The sequence below is a fragment of the Staurois parvus genome, unplaced genomic scaffold, assembly GCF_062004578.1.
Source record: "Staurois parvus isolate SC_StPar_1 unplaced genomic scaffold, SC_StPar_1.0 ptg000903l, whole genome shotgun sequence".
Taxonomy (NCBI): domain Eukaryota; kingdom Metazoa; phylum Chordata; class Amphibia; order Anura; family Ranidae; genus Staurois; species Staurois parvus.
Genome location: NW_028318699.1, coordinates 3,587,225 through 3,604,629, shown reverse-complemented (window position 1 = coordinate 3,604,629; position 17,405 = coordinate 3,587,225). Strand labels below are relative to the sequence as shown.

At 42.3% G+C, this 17,405-nt stretch overlaps 1 protein-coding gene across 4 annotated transcripts in view; it reads left to right on the top strand.

The window, feature by feature from the left end:
- THNSL2 (threonine synthase like 2) overlaps positions 1-17,405 on the top strand; it is a 53,332-nt gene that overhangs the window by 16,893 nt on the left and 19,034 nt on the right. For all 4 annotated transcript variants that reach the window (XM_089656417.1, XM_089656419.1, XM_089656418.1 and 1 more), the window contains one exon: positions 3,535-3,680. In XM_089656417.1, coding sequence (XP_089512543.1) covers positions 3,535-3,680 — 146 coding nt within the window. The remainder of the gene's footprint in view (positions 1-3,534; positions 3,681-17,405) is intronic.

Sequence of the window (17,405 nt, the reverse complement as noted above, 5' to 3'; positions counted from 1 at the left end):
TGGTTGCCCTTCTCTGTACTTTCTCCAGTTCCCCAATGTTCTTTTTGTGAATTGGTGCCCAAAACTGAACTGCATATTCCAGATGAGGTCTTACTAATGATTTGTACCGGGGGAAATGATATCTCTCTCTGGAGTCTATACCTCTTTTAATACAAGAGAGGATTTTGCTCGCTTTAGAACCCGCAGCTTGGCATTGCATGCCATTATTAAGCTTGTGATCTACCAGAACTCCCAGATCCTTCTCTGCCATTGATTCCCCCAGTTGTACCCCCCCTAGTATGTATGATGCATGCATATTCTTAGCCCCCAAGTGCAGAAGCTTACATTTGTCAACATTAAACCTCATTTGCCACATAGTTGCCCAATTACACAGAGCATTGAGGTCGGCTTGTAAATTGGAGACATCCTGTAAGGACGTTATTCCACTGCACAGCTTGGTGTCATCTGCAAAGACTGAAATGGGATTTATAATCCCAGACCCTATATTGTTTATAAATATATTAAAAAGTAAGGGTCCCAACACTGAACCTTGGGCTACACCACTGACGACCCCAGACCATTCAGAGTATGAATCATTAACCACTACTCTTTGAATACGATCTTTTAGCCAGTTTTCTATCATTTACATTCAGATTTTTCCAAGCCTGTAGACTTTACCTTACACATTAGCCATGTGTGTCAAACGCTTTTGGAAAATCCAAGTATACCATTTTTATATTTATTAAAAGCTCTTTTCTTATTATCTATAGCCTTTTTAACTTTGGCCGTAAGCCACATAGATTTGATTTTTAGCCCTTTAAACGTGTTGCCCATGGGAATATATTTTGCAGTGTGTTCACATACAGTCTTTGAAGAACTCCCATTTCTGTGTTGTGTTCATCAATGCCAATATTCCCTCCCAGTCTAAGGCTTGGAGAGCAGCTCTCAGCCTTGAAAAATTAGCTCTCTTGAAATTGATCCTTTTTATTTTTCCCGTATGTGCTTGCTGTTTACAGCTAACAATAAATGAAATCATGTAATGGTCACTGCTACCCAGATGTTCTTTTATATGGACATTAGTAATAAGCTCGGGTTTGAGATTACCAGGTCCAGCAGAGCATCGTTCCTAGTAGGGGCCTCTATGAACTGGACCATAAAATTGTCCTGTAGTAGGTTTAAAAATGTTTGCCCTTTAACTGTTCCTGCAGTACCATTACTCCAGTCAATTTCCGGGTAGTTAAAATCCCCCATTATTATCACTGTCCCAGCCCTTTCGATCTGTGCAAGGAGCTGAGTTTCCACCTCCTCATTAACACTGGGAAGTGTAACTTGGTTATTCATTTTGATATAAGGAAGCTGCCATCTTAGCCTCTGTTTGATCTGCAGTTGCCGTGGTTCTGCACATTTGATCAGTTATGACACCAGACAATTTATGGCTTGTCAGTTCAGTTGAGAGCTGTCATTCACAGCATGCTTTGAATACAACAGTTCTGGGAAACCATTACATTGATGGGTTTTGTTCCACTTTAAAGTCGGCACTCCACCTTAAGTTGCTCAGCACCCATGCTCTACCCCAGCCTTTTTCAACCAGGGTGCCTTTTGGGTTCTTCAAGGGTGCTTTGGAAAATGCCTAAAAACTTCCCCAAAATTGTGTACAACCCAGTGGGTAGATTAAGCCTGTTTTTTGTTACACAAAGCCATCATTTTTAATTAACTGTGCAGGCCAGTCACCAGCATTCTAACAATCACTGACATCATTGGTTGATAAGGAGAACATCAGACACCTACACGGCATCTTTATTTAACCCTTCCCCCGCCCCACTCTGTCAGCACTGGTTCACGTTAACTGAATTGGGGAGAGAAAATAAGGAAGCAATGTTGGAATACTAGTCAGTACCAGTCTGGATAAGAGTAATTGCTTTGAAATAATAAATCACCTCTAATGTTGGGTGTCTTATGTGTGTGGATGTTGATGTATTATGTAAATCGATTAGTTTAGATTTTTACATTTTAGAATGGGGTGCCTTGAGATCATCTATAATTTTAAAGGATGTCTTGACTTTTAAAAGGTTTAGAAAAATGGTTCTACCCATCTGTGATGTTCCTGGAGGGCTATTTAATTAGGTTGGTGGGATAGTGAAAAAGGCCTTCAAGCTGTGGAAAGAAGCAAGTAGTAGTTCTCACCTTGGACCTGTTCATAGCCTCCATGTAACCAGGAAGCCTTTCCACATAAGCTTTCCCTCCAGGGGGAGCATAAGGACTTTTCCCACTTGATGGGGTAAGACAAATCGTATTCCACCCTTAGAGAAATGTTGGGACTACAGTTGCAAGAAAAAGTATGTGAACCCCTCTCCATTTGTAGACAGTCTGTCTTACCGTGGACACATGAACATCAAGGCTTTTGGAGATACTTTTGTAACCCTTTCCAGCTTCATGCAAGTCAACAATTCTTGATCGTAGGTCTTCTGAGAGCTCTTTTCTGAGAGGCATGGTTCACATCAGACAGTGCTTCTTGAAACCAGTAAACCCAAAACAGGTGTGTGTTTTTTAAGGACAGCTGTCAGCAACACATCCAATATCATCACACTGATTGGAGTCAAGGTTGGCTCACTCCTGGCTCCAGTTAGTTCTGGGAGAAGTCATTAAGCTAGGGCCTCACATACTTTTTCCTCCCTGCACTGTGAATGTTTACATGTTATGTGCAATTAAACCATGGAAACATCTAATGTTTGTGTAGTATTATGTTCAGCTGACTGTGTTCTTCTATTGTTGTGACTTAGATGACGTTCAGAGCACATTTTATGCCCAATTCATGCAAAACTCCACGTAATCCCAAGGGGTTCACATACTTTTTCTTGCAACTGTATGTTCTATCCACTGCTATGCCACTGGTCTATCCCTCTCCACCTTTCCTTGTATTAAAGGAGTTGTTGTAACTCATTACGCTTGCTGCCACCATTACCCTACATGGCTGGCTGTTCACTTGTAGGACTATGCTTGGACATGGCAAAGGAGAATAAGGAAGACCAAGGATGGTTGGAAGAAACTGCTGGTTCAGTTGAAGAGCCTGGGTTCAGATTAGGCCAGGCTGGGATGCTCACAGGGTGTCTTGGGGCGATGTCTGGAGGTTTCTGCTTAGGAAACTACAGGAGCACTGGTGTTAAGGGGCCACAGAGTGTCCATGGATTGCTCAAGCCGGTAAGGAAAGAGTAAGGGGTAGATTTACTAAAGCTGGAGAGTACAAAATCTGGAGCAGCTCTGCATAGAAACCAATCAGTTTCCAGGTTGTTTTTGTCGAAGTTTAATTGAACAAGCTGAAGTTAGGAGCTGATTGGCTACCATGCACAGCTACACCAGATTTTGAGTGCTCCAGTTTTAGTAAATCTCCCCCTTAGACTTCACATGATCCTGTCACATCACATTATCACCCTTGACACTGATCCCCACTTATTTTTCTAGTCTGTGAGAATAAGTTTCAGTTTTATGTGATTGTTATGTGAGATAGGCAGAACTATTGTGCAGACTTACCTTTTTCTGTTCTGTTTCCTCTCACAGCCGGCTGCATTGCTCAGAAGATGGGGCTGCCCATCCAGCTGGTTGCTGCTGTAAATAAAAATGATATCATTCACAGAGCCATTCAACATGGAGACTTCTCATTGGGAGAAACAGAGATGACATTAGCCTCTGCAATGGATATCCAGGTATTAAATGTTATACAGCTGACACCTTCTATATGTTTTCAGAGTGCTTATCTTGTAGGGGTGGCAGGAACAGCAGCCTGGGCAAGTCAATCCAGACAACCGGCCAATGGGCCCACTTTCTGGCAAGTCCAACCCATCTCCACATTTCATTTTTGTCACATGCTATTGTAGTTTTTCCCTCCTTTATGGACCCTAAGCATTGCATCTGCAGGTTTATAGATGAATGGAAATAGATGTAAGGGAGCTGTTTAATCTTTCAAAGCATTTGTCTTTCTGTCCAACCAGTTCTGAGATTCAAACAGCTCTGCCACAGAGCACAACCATGCCTGGAGGACATAAGACCTGAAATTCTCTGCTCCACTTCCATAACACTTGCAGATGTCCACCCCACATCACCCTCTGATTTGACAGTAAAAGGACAAGCAGCAGAAAGATGACTCTTCATTAAAAAAGTGATAAAAAAAATATTTTTATAAGTATTTTTATTATAACAAAATGTAGGGGAAACCATTTTTGCAACATTTTCAGTCTTTTTTTTCTTCCTTTTTATAGTAAAAAAATAAAGAAAAAACAAAACAATGGTTTCTAAATACATTAAAAAGAAAGCTCTACCTATATAAATGATATATACAAAATGAATGTTTGTACAGTGTGTCATGACATGAGTGATTGTCAGTCAAACTATCAATGAAACCTGAAAATGGCTTTCTAATGAAGGGGTACTACAGGCTGGTGCTCAAGTTGTTCGAGACCCTACAAGTGCAAAAAATACCTCTTGATCTGCAGAAATGCATTCAACAACTAATTCCTGTTGTAAGCTGACAACACGCAGCATTTTGGTGGACTGAGTGGTGTCAGCCCTGCTCAGTTGTCTGTTATTAAACAACTCAACCTCTTCCACTGTTTTCATCTGTACAATATAGAGCAGCCTTTCTCAACCTATTAACCCCAGATCTGTGAAATAATTTCGTAGGTCTCATGGAACCATTGGTATGAATAGTCAATTGGGTCTATTGGAAAAATGTCTCGTACCTTGGTGGTCAGTGGGAAGATTGCCCTCCTTAGAGTGGTGGCTTCAATGACGCCCTTACAGTCAGCTAAAAAGATCATTGGTGTCTTTCTACTGACTCTGCCAAGTGGTTATGGACCTGCAACTATGAAGGCACCATGATAAGGGACACAGCTCAAGGAACTTCCAGCAACCTCTGGAGGAACCCTCGGCTGAGAATGGCTGACAAAGACAGTAATTATTCTGTATTCCAAAGATAAGGACTAGGAGGGCTAATTTCTCTCCTTAAAGTGTTACTAAACTCACAACAATAATATCAGCCTGTATATGCAGTAAAGCATGCTTGTTATACTCACTGTGGAACCTAAGGGGTTAATCATCTGCACTGTGTAAAAAGGATGTTTGATCCTATCTTCTCTCTTCCTCCCCTTTTTCAAGCGACCACCTCTTATCTCCTGATAAGACAGACTGAACCGTATGTATTTTAAACATGCTCAGTTTGGTGTGTATTACTAGAGAGGTTTTTTTTTTCTTGGGAGAGTGCATGTGATGAGCACAGGGACAATCAGCACTGGTCAGACAGAGGTCAGGGGTTCTGCATCCTACTAGAGCAAAAAGAAAACTCCTACAAGCTTTAGCTGGAAACTAATAAAAATCACTGCTCTAACTGCTGATGAGAAAAGGTATTTAGCCGTTTACATTTACTAAAATAATTGCATTTCCATGTTGTGTGTAGTGTGGGAGACTAGATATAGTGAATGCAGGGTCCTGGGAGACCGGATATAGTGAGTGCAGGGTCCATGGAGACCGGATATAGTGAATGCAGGGTCCAGGGAGACCCGATATAGTGAATGCAGGGTCCGGGGAGACCAGATATATAGTGAATGCGGGGTCCGGGGAGACCAGATATAGTGAATGCAGGGTCCGGGGAGACCGGATATAGTGAATTCAGGGTCCGGGGAGACCGATATAGTGAATGCAGGGTCCTGGGAGACCGGATATAGTGAATGCGGGGTCCGGGGAGACCGGATATAGTGAATGCAGGGTCCGGGGAGACCGGATATAGTTAGTGCGGGGTACGGGGAGACCGGATATAGTGAATGCAGGGTCCGGGGAGACCGGATATAGTGAATGCAGGGTCCGGGGAGACCAGATATAGTGAATGCAGGGTCCAGGGAAACCGGATATAGTGAGTGCAGGGTCCGGGGAGACTGGATATAGTGAGTGCAGGGTCCGGGGAGACCAGATATAGTGAATGCAGGGTCCGGGAGACCGGATATAGTGTATGCAGGGTCCGGGGAAACCGGATATAGTGAATGCGGGGTCCGGGAGAACGGATATAGTGTATGCAGGGTCCGGGGAGACCGGATATAGTGAATGCAGGGTCCGGGGAGACCGGATATAGTGGATGCAGGGTCCGGGGTTTAGTAACACTTTAAGATAACAGAGGAAGTATGCACAGGACAACCCTGAATATTTCCAGGATCAAGTGATATTATCAAACAGATATAACAAAACACTTACAATTGTATATTTGACAAATTAAAAAGGTGCAAATAAGAGAAGTTCATTATTAGGGTTTTCATACATCTTAAAGGATAAGTTCACCTTTTGAAACATGTTACATATAACAGCCGTATTCAGGGTTTAACATGTTATGGAAGGACTGGCCCCCACTCCCCCAATGTGACAGCCCCCTCCCCTTCCCCCACTAGCTGTCACAATTTAAGAAAAAAGTGTTTGTGCAGGACTCTGCCTTCCTGTGTCACTCATTCACAGTATGCTGTGTTCGGGAAGAATACAAGTTCCCACATCCTCTGTGGCTGTTGTCTTGTAGTTCTCAATGAACTACCACGGCTCTGTTGAGTGCTCTGGTAGTTCATTGATTCTTTGTCAGTGTGTATCTGCTTGCCCATATGATGTACGAGCAGACAGCTTACACCGACAGTCTGCAGTTTGTTGTGGTGGTTTATGTAAGGATATATATTATTTATAAAGGGCGTGTCCCTTTCCCTTAGATGAAATATTACAGTGCCTCCAGCCGTTAAAATACGGCAAATATTTAGTAAACCAATAATTTGGACACTTTGATAATTTGATCACCACTTATTATTATACCTTGAATTCTTTTAGCCAATATGATTTCGTACCATACACACAAAATTTGCCTTATAATAGATAAATATAAAAATTTATTTATGTACAAAAATTATATATACATTAACACAAACGCAAAGGACTGGTGATAAATGAATATTGGTACACACAATCAAAAATATAACCTACCAATGTAAGACACACTAATCAAGTTTCTAATTAATTACATCAATCACAAATTTTAAATGATATGATTATTTATTAAATTTATTAATAATTAATAATTTCGAATATCTCAAAGGTTATATTCTCGCATGCCGTGGCCATAGGATTGCAAGAAGTAAGCCCTTGATATGTGATACTCTGGTTATTAATATTCAATAAATTATGAAATATGGAAAAATTTATAATATGGCAATAAACAATTTTTAACAGTAACACAGTATCTTTCTACATATATCTAACTACCCAATATTGTTATGATACACTGAGGTAATTTTATGATTCCACACAACAGAGAAAATAATTAATACAAAAATCAAATAAATATCTCACCACACCCGGAATTCAGACTAGGCAACTCTCCCGTGGATTTAGCTGGCAGTGGAACGCCTTTAGACTGATATATAGGCAAGTGATAGATTCAATAGGGGAGAATGTAGGAAGTTATAAGTTTAGAGGTTTAAAGTTTTAAGAAGTTTGAAAAGATGGAAGAGTAATTATTTCAGCAGAGATCTTCTTCAGATGTCAGGTCTTTCCATGAGGTCTTTATGAGGGTTTTTTTTTCTTAAAGCACATGGGCTTTTATATCCACTAGTCCATTGTTCTAAGATACCTTCCCACCAGGCTTCCTGATTGGCTAGTTGAGAAATGTGTGTACATAAGCTATTTCTCACCTGCCCGCCAGGTGGCGGTCATGTATCACAGAACAATGTGAGTATTTGAGATGACTCATACCTTGGGTGGAATCTTCAGGTAATTTCAGGAATAAAATATACGGCTCTATCCAGATATAGCAGTGATACCTATATTATTCTAAATAGGGACCATGGAATATAGGTGTATATTCGGTTATTCCTCCTTGAAGTACCATCCTGTTTGTTTCCTGATAAGACATGTAACTAATGCTAGTTTATAATACATCTTACTTCCCATCATCTCAATACTCAAGTTAGTGATATATAGTTCCCATTGCTGAGTATTTAGTGGTGTTTAAAGTCTATGACATCTTATTTATAATCTGTTTTTGTAGTACATTTTTGTCATGATATACAGTGAACTTTTAAACTTAAATGTCCTGAATTTCACCCCTTTGTTTCAGAATCAACATTTCCTCTGTGTAGGGAAAAAAAATTCTCTATTTGCCTGGCCCTTGTATTGGACTCATGGTAAACATCTGTTAATGCCTTCACCCTTGGTGAACAATAGTATATGGTAATAGTTTCAGAGGTCTGTTGGTTCATCACACTCTACAAGGTTTGGGTAAGCTCTCAGACAATCAGTTTGGTTCCTCTATTGTCATGTCCAGACCTTGTATATGTTTACCTGCTTATTGAAGTCTGAATAATGGTGTTTGATCACCTGTAGAACTTCAAAATAGTATTGTCTCTAGGAGGAAAGAAAAACAATCCCTTCACCCATTCTCTCCAGTTCTTTAACTAGAATTCTTGGTGGTTCAACCAAGACAAAATTAACTCTTAACATCCGGTTATGCTGATCTGTTTGCCATATAATACTATGTCTTGATAAAAGTCATATTCTTGAGACGTGATTCAAAAGCCCACAACAAAATCCCCCTTTGTTTTTGGGGTATAGGCACGCGTAGAGGGGTGTCTGTATCGAAAAACATGAGTGGGACTTTTGGGTTAGAGTGATCGTTCGTCTTCTCCGGTGAAGGGAATGAAATTCAAAAAAAAAATTTTCGATAATAAAATGGCAGCGGTCATGCTGGTTGTTCCTCAACTTGACTCGGCGTCTTTAGATGGACACTTCCGATGACGATCCTGGTCTTGTGATGAGGCCGGCCTGGCCTGGCACATCCACCTTGGGGTCCATGGGTCCTCCGCACGACAGGTCTCTTAGACGGTCTCCTAGGCGGGTCTTTTCCTCTGGACTGGCCCTTGGTGGCCTGGGACATCAGGTTATCGTCTCCGGATCGATCTCTGGCATCTGGTCTTTCCCACAGGACATTATAGCTTCCTTCTAGGGTCCGGTCATTGACACCTCCGATCGCCGGTCTGGTCATAGTCTGGGCCTTCCTTTCTAAATTATTAAAATGAACAGTTTAAGTATGGGATATACATAAAATTATGTTACTGGATCCTGTAAGGCAAAAGATGAATTATATGTTTAAAGGAAATTTAATAATGATCTCAATATCTCCAGATAGGAATTGGTGGGTTCAGTCTTCCAACAACTGCAATTGAGACTTCGGATGGCAAGCACGTAATTGGTTGATGTGCACCCATCTATCACTGATTTCACCATACCGGGTGACCTGCAATTTATATGCGACCGGAGAGATTTTATCAATGATAGAGAACGGACCTTTCCAAGATGGAAGGAATTTCCGTTCCTTGATCTGGTCTCTTGCAAAGTTGTATAGATAGACCTTGTCACCAATCTCATATTCCTTCTTGGAGGTTTTGAGATCATAGTATGTCTTAGCACTAGTTGCAGCTCTTTCCAAATTTCGCTGGGCAAAGGTAAAAGCATATTGCAGATGTTTACGTAAATCCTCTATGTACTGGTGTGTGGTGGTAGCATTGATCAAATTTTGATCTGTAGTGCGATACAATAAGTGCTGGGGCAGTACCATCCGTCTACCTGTCATCAGTTCAAAAGATGACATTTTTGTAACTGTATTCGGAGTAGCCCTCAACGCCATCAGGACCAGCGGGAGTTTGACATCCCAATCTTTGCCTGTTTCCTTAACAAATTTCTTAAGGACGTTAACGATGGTCTGATTGTATCGTTCTACACCACCACTAGAGGCTGGCCGATAGGCGATATGCAATTTCCTTTTAACCCCCAAAATTTTCCACAATTTGGCCATCACTTCGCTAGTGAAGTGCGATCCTCTATCAGACTCTATCCTCTGAGGTAAACCAAAACGTGAAAATACATGATTTATTAGCAATGCAGCACATGTCTCGGAGCTGTTGTTTGGTGCTGGTATACATTCGACATACTTGGTGAATAAACATGTAACCGTTAACATATACCGATTTCCTCGTGAAGATTTTGTTACGGGCCCAATAAAATCCATCTGAAGGTCTGACCAAGGCATGCATATCCCCCTCTTCTGGAGAGGTGCTCTGTGAGTTGGCTTGGTAGGTTGAAATTGGGGACATATTAGGCAACCTTGGCAGTATTCCTTCACATCACGTAACATATGAGGCCAGTAGGCATAATCCCGCAGGATCTCATACGTGATCTTCTCTCCACGATGACCGGAAGTGGGAGCATCATGGGCATGCTGTAGCATCAAACCTCTAAATTTAAGTGGGACGACCCATTGTTGTACGCCACCCTTTGAGGTTCGTATCAACAATCCCTGGTATAAAGAGAATTGGGATTTGGATTTCATTAAGATACGTAAATCCTCCTTCCCACTATATACTTCCTTATTTATGGGATTTTGGTTGGGATCTTCTATATGACTATAAAACAAGCCAATTATTGGGTCTTCTTTTTGGGCAGTAATTAAATCCTCACTAGGAGAATCGTGACTCCACTGTAATGCATTCGGATCACCAGCTGTTCTGGCCTGTTGCCTGGTGACAGCTTCAACCTGTACGGTACCTAAAAATTGGTCAATGTCTAACAGTTCACCGGTGATTGCCCCTTCCTTGGCTAAAGAATCGGCCAGATCGTTCCCTTCTTTCTCGGCACCTAGAACCTTGGAGTGGCCTTTGGTCTTCTTGAAGTGCAGGGTGAGATCATTGGACCTTACCAGTTCATCGATGTGACAAAAGAGCTTACCATGTTTCACGGGTTTGTGATTACTCTTGTTCATGTTGTTTCGCTTCCACCTAGGGAAATACTCCACAAAACTATTCCTGACATAATTGGAATCGGTTATGATGGCACACTCTTTAATGTTGAACTCTATAGCCATCTCAACTGCTCTAAGAATTGCAGTAAGTTCAGCAACCTGACTGCTTTTTGGTCCAAGTTTGTATCCCACAGAAATTGGGGTGACACCTTGGGTCCAAACGATTCCAATACCTGCCACTAGTTGGAGCTGTTCCCCATCCTTGTGATGAAAAGCACAACCATCCACATATACACACGGCAGCTGTTTACAGTATTCTTCATCGTAAACCTTGTAGGGAGAGAACAGTTGTTCTTCCAGAAAGTCAGTGTCCGGGCCATCCATAACAGGCGTAGTTGCGGAACAATCATGGAGCTCGGCTAGGCCCTGGGCTACTGGACTTTCCTTGTTCTGTTTGTACCGAATTTCAAGAGGCCACCCTTGCAAAGACAAAGTCCAAGCAGTGATGCGGCTATTAGACACATTTCCTCCCTTGATACGTTCACTCTTTAAATACTGTAAAGGCTGGTGTGCCGTTTCAACAATGATTCTCTCTCCCTGAATGTAACTGCGGAAATTCTGTAATGCCCACACGGTGGACAATAGAGCTTTTTCACAGTCACTGAACTTTACTTCAACCGGGGACAAAGTTTTACTGGCATAGGCAATCACCTTACTGACATCATCACGTTTCTGGTAAAGAACAGAACTCATACTTACCTGCGTAAACCCTGTCTCTAGATAGAAATTTTTACCCCCTTCGGGATATCCGAGACACGGGGCTTGTGTGAGACGTTCCTTTAATTCCTTCATGGCGTCCTCCTGTTTCTTACCCCACGACCATTCGACATCCTTCTTCAGTAGGTGAAGCAGCGGCTTGCTTATCTCGGCGTAATTATCAATAAACTTACGCGAGTAGTTTACCATACCTAGGAATGATCTCAATTCTTTAAGGTTAGTAGGGACTTTACAATTCAGAACCGCCTCAACTTTCTTCTTTTGTGGGTTCAAACCTTCAGCAGTAACTTCATGGCCTAGGAAGTTTACCTTCGTGCGACACCACTGGGCTTTTTGTAAGGACAGTTTTACTCCTGCTGCTTTTAATTGGCCCAGGACATGCCGAAGTTCTGTAATGTGTTTGGCCATATCCGTACTTTTGATCAGGATATCGTCCACATATGCCAACGTCCCCCTTTCGAAGGCGTCTGGCATGGCCTTGTGCATGAACACAGCAAATTCATGTCCGGAATTTATGAATCCGAAAGGCATTCTCACCCAACAATATTGTCGATTCCCAAAACTGAAGGCCAGTTTGTATTGGTCTTCCTCACTCACCTTTATGGTCCAATACCCTTGTGCACAATCCAAGGCTGTGAAAACTTGGGATCCTTGGAGCTGGGCGAGACATTGGTCTATGTATGGGACAGGCCATCCTGACATGTACACACGTTTGTTTAGCTGACGGAGGTCAGCGCACAAACGCCATTGTCCATTGGGTTTTAAAATACCCAGGATCGGGTGGTTGTAGGAGCTGTGGATGGGCCTAATTATACCCCTTTCATGTAACTTCCTGATAATCTCAGCTAGAGATTCATAGGAAGCTAATGGTAACCTATACTGTCTTACGAATACTGGTGGGGCATCTGGATCTGTTTGGATCCTAGCGATGTGTAGGTCAGTAGTCCCACAATCGTAAGAATCCTTGGCAAAGATCTCTTGGAATTCAAGGAGAAGCTCTCGGAGCAATTGTCGGTCGAGATCACTGGCACACGCGTCGGCGAGGGCCACCATCTCTTCCACTAACTCCTTGAATCCAGGAAAGCTTTCCGGCTGACCTATCTCATATGCCTCTTCAAGTTTTGTGGTGAGGTCATTGGGTATGTGATGTGTGTGTGTTCTCCTGCCATCCAGGTTCTTTGGGGTACTCTTGTTCTTTGATTGGGTGATCAAAGACAATTGATGTCTCTTCGACTCGACAGGTGCCATCTTTAGAATTGAATGGATAAATGGACTCTATGGTGAAAATACCCTCTGGTAATGAATGGGATGTTTGTTCAATTAATTGTTCCTCCGACAAATATTCATCGGGGATGAGTCCAATCACCTGGTTAGTAACCCCAAAGGTATAATATTCAGTCTCTACCGCTAGACCAATAAGGGTCTCTTTGGGTAAGACGATGTCCTTATTGGACAGATTATGGATGTAAATGTACATCGGGGATTGATGTGTGTTGACTAGGGGCGTGTGTGTAATGTTCAGTCCCTCCCCCTGCATTTTATGGGAGAGGCATACTAATGCATCTGACCCCTTCAGTCTATGTCCCTTTTTGACTTGGATGGGGAGGATGAAATTATTTATGCCCTTAGGAATTGTAATCTTTTGGGCTACCTGGACTTCAACAGCATAAGGCATCTGTTGCTGGGATTTTAAAGCTAAGTCCAGATTTTGGTATTTTTCGGGGTCCCCCTTTAGTCGACTCCATAAACAGTCATTAATTAGGTCGACTTGCATTGCAAAGCGGTGTAATACATCGTTGCCAAAATAAATTTTAGTTTGGGGATTATCCAAGACTAGGAACACATGGGTGGCTGTTTTGTTTCCTACAGTGACGTTTAAGAGACACCTAGCCATTGAATTGTGATCATCAGAGTCATCAAGGGAGTCTGAAATCCAATGACGCTGAGGTGTGGAGAAACGGATCATTTCCATTTCGGTCAGGTGTTTTATCAACCCATGGCTTACAAAGCTGTGTTCCTGTCTCAAATCTAGTTTGGCATATTTTGACCTATTAAGACCATTTATCCGGATGGGGATGAACAAGTCGCTGTTAACCCTTTCAATACCTGTCAAGAATTGGGTGTGATCTCCCCCTTTTCTTGGTTTATCCTCCTGATGAAAAGATATCGTAAGGATGTCATCTTGGAGGGAAATATCTTTTACTTTATCTTGGGGAATTCTAAAAATGTGTTCCTCATCTCTTCTGATAGGGTTATGGTCATCAGGTTTGATAACCGTTACATCAGGAAGTTGGCTGTTCCTGAAATGGATTTCTAATGATCCAGGCCTTTCTTCCACCAGGTGGCAGTGTTGTCGGGAATGGGGAGTTTTAAGTTTCCCATATTTAATCGGGGTATTTACCTGTGACCACAGCACTTGGTTCACACAGTCAACTATGGTGTTCAGCCTTTTTAGGAAGTCCATCCCAATTATCATGTGGTGCTGTGATATGCTAGCAATGATGATGGGGTGTCTCAGTTCCTTATTACCCAGTTTCAGTTTAAGCCAGGCGGTACCCATGACTTGTAACGGGTCTCCACCTACACCAATCAATGAGCTGTCAAAACTTTTAAGTCTCGGCTTGGTGGGCATGACATTCGCCACTTTGTCAAAATGTTCCTGTGACATGATGGTTGCTTGGGATCCAGTGTCTATTAAGCCGACAATCGAAAGATCACTGGCATCCTGCACCTGCACCGTGGCATAATATCTCCCATCAGATTCAGTCAGCTCACACATGAAATTAGTGTGGTTGAAGATCTGTGGGCCCTTCAATAACCTATGACTAGCTCTTATCTCACCGCATGTGGTGGACACATCACCCTTATCCTCCCTGGTGGGATTCTTGGACTGTCTCAAGACAGAAGCACAACTAGAAGTTGGTGCTCCGTCTGGCTTGTCAATCCTGATGACTTCCGATGCCGCGACTATATTAGGGGCAATAGATGGACACTGAAAAGCAGGAGAATCATTAATAACCAACAAATGGTCCCCCTTTGCCTGAGAACTAACTTCTCCATTAGTAGGCGTGTCAGGGACGGGGCACACATCTCCTGTCATTTGACTCAGTGTCCTCCCCTGTTGGTTTAAGGCTTGGTTGCCTGTTAATTCTGTGACCCTTGGTTGGTCACAGGAGCTGCTCCTAAAAAAGGATTGGATGGAAATTGAGTGACAAGCCTGTCCATTTGTTCAGCCATTTTGCTGACCTGTGCCTCTATTTGTCCAATACGCTCAGAGGAGTCATTCTGTTGATTCTCCCTCTTCCTATACTTACGCTTGTATTTTGGACGAGACTGGTAATGAGACTCAGAGTCAGAACTACTGCTCTGGTCCCGACGCCATTGTTCTCTCTGAGGTTTTGGGGTCTCCCTGTTATTAAAGGGAGCCTGGGGTACTGTATCCCCCCTTTGAGCCTGAGGGTGTTCTTGGCGTGGAGGAAATCTTTGGAAGTCGGAGTTTTTATTAAAATTGGGATTCTTATTGTAATTATGGGGCCTGTTGAAATTGGGGTTCCCATAAAAATTCCCATGTTGGTTTTGGCGAGGATAATAGAACCTCTGAGGATACCATTGACTCCTTTGATTCTCATCACTGTACTGACCCTTACCATACTTTTTATTCTTCTCACTTCCACTACCGTAGTTCCCTGGCTTTTGTCTATCCTTTCTCACCCACTGGTTTTGGGGTGCAAAGTTTTGGACTTCCTTCACTTGCTGGGTTTGAGGTACAAATCTAGGGGAACCATTGGTTTTACCCCCACGGACTACTTCCGCATATGATTTCTTCTCTGCCTGCAAATTTGGATTTGGAGGGGAGACGGCAGTGGCTGCTACTATCTTGGGGCTATTTTTAGGTTCTCTTTTTATCCCGCCCTCACTGGACTGTTGGATCGAGAATAAATAGTCACTCTCTCTCACCAACCAATCAAGAGAGCATCCCTTTCTGTAATCCTTTGCAAGTCCCAATTTTATGTAAGCAGGTAATGCTTCATAGAATAGTGTCTTGAATTCTGGCTGGTTAGGATTGGGATCCTTTTCAGCCAGGAAATAGGCATTTCTGAGGACAGCCAGAAATTCTGCAGGGCTTTGGTGAGGACCACACTTTAAATTGTAGGCCGCAGCCTTGGCAGAGGTTACAGTTTTATAAGGCCCAAATTCCATGTGGCACTTATGTTTAACCTCTCTCCAGGACTGATTGGAATAGGCCCTCAAGGTCTCAAAGAATTGCCGGTATTTCTCTTCAAACACCCATGGCAGCAATTCTATTTTGGTGTGGTCATCTCTAATGCCCAGAATCTCTAACGTCTGTTCATATGTTCTCATGTGTTCGGTGATCTCAAGGGATCCTTTCTTAGAAAACATAGGAACAGTGTCCTTCAGGAACTTAATGACCTTTGGGGTGTCATATCTCCTGAATGACCCCTGGGATTTCCCTTCCTGCCTATATGAAACCTCATACTTTTCTTCTGAGCGCTCTGGAGTGTATCTTGAAAGCCTAGGAGGTGACCTATATTCTGACCCTGACTCACTATCAGATACTTCGCTGTGATGCGGGTATCTCCGCTCATCAGCCTCTGGCTTGACTGGGTTGGTCCGTCTTTGGACCCCAGAATTTATTTGGGCCGTCAACCTTATAATCTGCTCCTCCAGAGTTTTCTGCTCAGATTTTATCAAGGTAAGTTCTGACTGGTCATGCTTATCCCCTGGGTGAACTTTAATTTTGACAGGAGATAACCTCTCTGATCTGAAGTACTCCACCTCATCTTTTAAGTCCTGATACTTCTTTTGAAGTTGTTTTAATTCCTGAAAGTTTCTTTCATATAGGTCCTGAGCACTTCGAAAGTCTCCGACCAATCTATCATAATGTTTCTCGGATTCGTCTAAACGAACACCGGCATGACCAAGCTTCCCTTTCAAAGACTCAATGTCCTGATTTTTGCTTTCTAACAAGAGGCGGGCCTCTGACAACTCTTCCCTTAGAGTCATGGTCCGCTGGGCAGCTCCAGCGGTCATGAACCATAACATGGGCCAAGCTTCTAGGAGAAGTCTGTCACGGCTTCTATCACTTTCTGCTCCAGCAAATGCTATTAAAAACCCAACAACCTGGCCCTTTTGGTTGAACAGGTCCTCAAAGGTACTCATGGCCTGCTCTTTCTCTTCATCCACAAATTCATTATTGCTATCCCCCAAATTCAATTTCTTGCGGAGATAATTTATTACTTCATTTTCAACATACTTCTGCCAAGCACCGGCAGCTTTCCGAGCTGGCTTCATAACTTCCTGCTCAATGCCTTGAGCCGCCATATTTTCCTCGTTATGCTTGGAAGAGGTGGATCCGTGATTACTGGATGCCATTTTGATACAAAATATATGTTTGATAAAGTGTACAAATATACAATCACCAGTGCGTTTTGTGTTATGGTACGATTTCTATGGATCTCAGCAGTGCCTCCAAATTTATGTTGTGGTGGTTTATGTAAGGATATATATTATTTATAAAGGGCGTGTCCCTTTCCCTTAGATGAAATATTACAGTGCCTCCAGCCGTTAAAATACGGCAAATATTTAGTAAACCAATAATTTGGACACTTTGATAATTTGATCACCACTTATTATTATACCTTGAATTCTTTTAGCCAATATGATTTCGTACCATACACACAAAATTTGCCTTATAATAGATAAATATAAAAATTTATTTATGTACAAAAATTATATATACATTAACACAAACGCAAAGGACTGGTGATAAATGAATATTGGTACACACAATCAAAAATATAACCTACCAATGTAAGACACACTA